At 37.2% G+C, this 5,566-nt stretch overlaps 1 protein-coding gene across 1 annotated transcript in view; it reads left to right on the top strand.

Annotated features, from left to right (window-relative positions):
• Positions 1-93: 93 nt before the first annotated feature.
• Positions 94-5,566, top strand: part of EFCAB11 (EF-hand calcium binding domain 11) — an 18,751-nt gene continuing 13,278 nt past the window's right edge. The window contains 3 exon segments of the mRNA XM_010584014.1: positions 94-185; positions 1,250-1,358; positions 5,333-5,359. Coding sequence (XP_010582316.1) covers positions 94-185; positions 1,250-1,358; positions 5,333-5,359 — 228 coding nt within the window.

Below are 5,566 nucleotides of genomic sequence, written 5' to 3'. Positions count from 1 at the left end.
GCCGCGGCCCGAAGGGAGCTTCCCCGTCCGCCGCGGTGCGACGGGGGGGGAGGAGCCCGAGGGGCGGCGGGACCGACCCTTCGGGGCCCGGCGATGCCTGAAGGGCCTTTCCGGCCTCCCAGGGGCGCGCGGGCGTCGAGAGGCGCTCGAGCAGCTTTGGCATCTCTCTCCAAGCCGCTAAACCGGCAAAACGGTCACGTCTTAGTGAGCTGAATTAATCTTTTAAGTCTTTATTTGACCTTAGTATTAGTTCAGGGCAGGTGCAGCATTTGCATAATCGTTCATTCAGCTCGGTGTTAATTACTGTGTCTGAAGTGCCCTGCTAATGAGATAACTGCGTGACGACTTCAAGAAGGGGGTGGAAGGAAAACAGGTGTAAAATTAATCAAAGGAAGAGCATGGACTACATCAAAGCTTGCTCTGTCTACCAAAATGAACTGTCTCGGCGTTTGGTTCTCATTACTCTAATTTATTACAAGCTTGTGACTGCAGTTAGCGTAAGCGTCTTGTATCAGCGTGCAAGAAAATCGGCAAGCTACACCTAGAAAAACATTAATGAAATTTCAACCTGTTTGTGTGATTTTTATTAGTACTTTTCTGCAGAGTTGCATGTAATGCTTCTTCCTGAATCTATCTCTGGATATGCTCTTCAGTACTATGAGATTAAATGGTTTATTATCAACCCTAGCAGAAGGTCTTCTGTGGGAAAAGCTCTGAGAAAAGTTGCATGTTTTTCTATGTTATGTGCATAACCTCTTGTCTAAGTATAGCCTCTGGAAAGGGTATTTGTTTTCTAAAAGTACTTTGGAAAATTTGGTGGCTTCTGACTATGCTTGCATTCCAGTCTCTCCTCATAGTTCCTGTCTATATTGTGACTTAGCTGAGAATTAAAGATGCCTGGCGCTTTTCAAGAAAAAATTCAAGATCTTGCAGAAATAAATTTAATGTAATTTGGTTTCTAGAAGTCTGTACCATATATTCTGAGTGTGCAAAAAGCCTTTTCATAATAAGCATATAAAATGTAGAAGTAGGAAAACTTTAACTTAACAAAAATTTAAAATTAAATGGCCTCAGTCCATTTTCAGCTACTGTAACAGAGTAGATGAACAGAATTCTGACAGAGATGTGACTAATCTTCAATAGTTTTTTAAATAGTATCATTTTTTCAGCAAGTGCCTATTTTATTCTTCCCATAACACTTATTCAAAGTAAAAAATATTAGGTCAGGTTTATTGTTTTATAATGCAAGTCACTTTCTGTAGATTTCTGAAGCGTGTGATGAAGATAACAAAGGCTATTTAAGCAGAGAGGACTTTAAAGTTGCTGTAGTAATGTTGTTTGGTTATAAACCATCAAAGGCATTTATTGTTTCATTTACGTTCTGAAGATCCAGCTTATATAGATGTCTCACTATTGAGAACTCTGTGTACTGGCTGGTCCGCACTAATTGGAGTGGATTACTGTAGGTTTGGTAAACAGAAATACCTACAGATTCTTAAAGTAATTTTCTTATCTGGGGGTATTTATTTCAAAAGAAAATAATCAACCCCCTGCCTTTCCTGCTGCAGACTGTGATGAACAGAAGGATGCACTGTATGTGTACAAGACGTATGAAACGAGTGACTTACTGAGCTTTTTATTGATCATTATTGGTTTTTATTAGTGGTACACTCCATTTCTTTACTTGGTGGTTTCAGTAGATGTGAAACTACTGCATGTCCCAATAATAAACATGTATGCTCAAAAATGTAGCTGGTTTTGGTTTCATGTAACAGTTGGGCATTTTTAGTCTTCACTTCTCTAATATAAATCTATAGATGTACAAAAAGAAAGGTTTATTGAGAGAAATCACGTGTTGCATACTCACAGGAGGATACAGGATAAATTGTATGGCTTAATGTAGGTCTGGAAGTTACATTTCTACTCTAGTATTGCATGATCTCAAAAAGAGTATGAAGAACACATGCAAGATTTCAGAATAAATACACGTGTGTCTGTGAGTTTGTCTTTCTCATGGCATGTCAATACAAGCTTGATGAATATACTACAAAGTATGTTTAGCATAGAAATTATGATTCATCTTTTTTCTCCAGTTTGAGCAATCTTCTTCCCCAAGGACCACTTGTGACTAATTTTTTTTTTTTTACTTAAATACTTATTTTAAGAAAATAGTTTTAACAAGGTCATAAACAAAATTTTGTCTATGATCATTTAAAGTAAAAACCACAGAAATGTTTTATTAAACTGAAAGTAGTAATCTCTCATACATTTCAGCTGTGGGTAAACATTTTCTCAATGAACTAGGGCCAGATCTAAAAATAATTTTAGACTTCTAAAGTGAGCCTTAACTGCTGAATTATGAACCTGAAAATGCTCAGCTTCCTCTTATCTATTTTTACCTTCATGTAAAAACTAGCTGTTCTGTTAAATTCCCTGAATGTTTCTTCCAGTAAGAGTACTCAAAACATGCTTAAGGCATTCAAACAAGAGCAGATTCTGTGCATAAGTCACTGATAGCTTGTTCTTGGAAAGACGATAGAAGTCAAGGACTGCTGGGAAGAAAGGAGGTGCAGGTTTAGTTATTTCTTCCTGAAAATGTGCCAAGTCACACCTGCTGTGTCTCTAGGCAGTGCCACGACCACCTGGCTGTAGACCATTTTGTCTGTGCAGCTGCATGAAAATTAATTAAAAACATTTGTTCCAGGACTGATTCTGTCGTCTAGTGGTTTTGCTAGCTCCTTAAGTGGGCCCAATTCCAGCAACTGTTGCTTTTTACCCAATGACTGCTCATTATGAAGTACTAAGAGATCCCTGGATAGACAGATACTTTCCTTTGTGGCTTTTGCTAACATGAATTAACTATGGTTTATGGCACAGCCCCACCTTTTGCTTTTCCTCATGGCTAGGCCTTGTAAGTGTTCCTTTCAACATCTTGGTAGTTTTTAATCTAGTTCTGAGAAACATAACTTTGTGCACTAGATAGGAACCAAACATGGAAGTTACAATCCTAAAAATTGATTGTTAAGATCCAGTTCTTGACCATGTTGTTGTGCATTTTACTTTGTTGTCAAAATGATTATAATCAGAGACTATAGTAACTGCCCTTGTATTTCTTCGGAAGTCACTAAGAACAGCCCTGGCAAGGAGAGTACTTTCAAGAGCTTTTCCAAGACATAGGGAATGGTGTGCACATGTTACCTATTAAGTTCTTAAGGTGAAACTGTTTCCTCAACTACACTACATACTAACATAAATTTTTCAAAGAAATGGCAATTGCTTAGCATCAGCTGCAATCAAGCAAGTGCATTTTTAGCAAATTGTTGCTGCATGGTTTTTTTGGTCATGTTTTCATTTAATCTATAAATTAGAAGTAATACTAACTTTTCCCGCTAGATGTCATTAATGGACTCTTTACTGGAGAAGGTAGGACCTAAGAATTTGAATCGCTTGCTTTTTCAAAATAATTTGTTACAACAATTCTGTATTAGTTTTTTATAAAAATATTGGTTTTGTGTGGTTATTCATAGAGATTCTGAACTTACTACTGTTTAAAATTAAGCTGAGACAAGTGGGAAAACATGAAAATGGAAAGAGATTAACCTGATTGTTGGACTGATTATTTTTATCTGATATATTTATTAGCATATAAAAATCACCACTTCTGGGAACTAGCACCATTGTGGGAATCGTGTTTGTGGGACTTACACTTTCTTCCTCTGAAAGTTTGATTCAATGATCCTCTTTTCCCCAAAATTATTTGAACTGATCTCATATTTCAACAGCTGTTCAGCTAGCTAACTGCACATTCAGGTGTTAAGTGTTTCAAATGGAAAGGGTACTGCAGGAATAGTAGTCATGAAAATATATCATTTTTCAAGCTGAAGTTTCATTCCTGGTACTGTTACACTTAGATCTAACTAAAAGCACTCTCTACACTGCCTAGGAGGCAAGGCCCCCCAAAATATCCAGTGTTTTTGTGACCCAACTCTGTACCTTCACATCAGGACACCGGTAGGTCAGCATCTGCTGCTGAACAAGATGCCAACAGCAGGGCACCCTGACATCCAGAGTACAGAAAGGCAGTCTGAGCTCAGGGCTGCTTACAACTTCCAGCTGCCTTTCTGGCACATCTTATCAAAGCTTTCTAAAAAGGCCTCCCTAGTCTATTTGTATGCCTGACACAGTCTATGTGAAAAGTGTTGTAGGCCAAATGGAACATATAGTCTTAGGTTAACTGGTCATGGCATGTTTGGCTTGTCGGTTCTCCAGAATGTAGTACGTTTAGGTTGCACTAGAAGCTCCTAACATGTCATCTCATGTGAGTTGTCTCAGTGCTGCAATTATGTGCAGTCTTGTATTCTAATAACATAGATGTGAGAGTTTGGACTCATGAGCACTCAGTCATGCTAAAAAGCAGTATAAATATAGCCCAAAATGGATGGCTGTGCTTTCTTGGATGTATACTCCCTTTCTGTTCCTTACATTGTTCAAAGATCTTCTCCAGTGATCTCTTGGTCATCTCCCAATTCAGTTCCGAAAAGTCAATTTTTTTGTTTTCATCATGTCATTTAGCTTTTTGCTTTTGTACTATTAATGAATCTTGGTAACACACTAATATTAGTGAGTATTAGTGAATCTTTGTAACGTGCTAATCAACATGTAAGTGTCACTCCTGTGTTCCTATCAGATAAAATTGTGAGGTAAGATCTTATTGAATGACAGTAAAGGAGATACATAGTACATAAAATGAGACAGTAGTGGATTGGTTTTAGGAAAGTTGTAGAAGCTGGATGGTGCAAACAGTTTTTTTTCATTTCCTTCTCATTTTTTTATTCTCTACATTTTATTTTAGATGGATTTACCAAATGAATTTTGATCAAACTAGATTTCAGGAAATAGTTGGTCTCCAGTCTGAATACTGAAACAGAAAGTTCTTTCATTGTTTAAGGGAAATGACAAATTTGGGGGCTGATGCTCCAGAAGTTAATTTTGAATATTACAGTGCCTTTGTGTGCAGTTGAACTCCAATCTGTATAAAGTTAAGCATGTTTGTTTAAGCATACTTAGTTTAAGATTTATATATTGATTAGGATTCTATTAGGCATACATATATACTTAGTTTACTGGATGAAAAAAAGGTGGTTTTATTTTAATTAGTATAAAATTTTTTTTTTTACGTAAATGCCATAGATGATACTGTTGTGTAATCAGTATTATTATGAGATCAGTATTTAGCGAAATCACATACTAGTGATAAAAAATGGAAATCATACAGGAGTTCAGATTTATCACTTCTGTAGAAAACCACTGTGTCATATCGTCTGTGTTCCAGGTGGAGGTGGATTCAGTAATGTCTTCTGTGAGACCATGAAATTCCAGTAATACGCAAACACCTGTTGATGATTTCTACTCCTTTTTCATTCATAAATTTAAAAATCTGAAGCTTAGGCTCTCAAGAGTTTTGAAGAACCTGATCTAGATTAATGATAATATATGCAATTGTATGAGGTTCAACAAGGCCAAGTGCCGGGTCCTGCACTTGGGTCACAACAGCCCCACGCAGCGC

Source organism: Haliaeetus leucocephalus, unplaced genomic scaffold (assembly GCF_000737465.1).
Source record: "Haliaeetus leucocephalus isolate CR32 unplaced genomic scaffold, Haliaeetus_leucocephalus-4.0 Scaffold932, whole genome shotgun sequence".
Taxonomy (NCBI): Eukaryota; Metazoa; Chordata; class Aves; order Accipitriformes; family Accipitridae; genus Haliaeetus; species Haliaeetus leucocephalus.
This window is presented reverse-complemented; position numbering and strand designations above follow the sequence as displayed.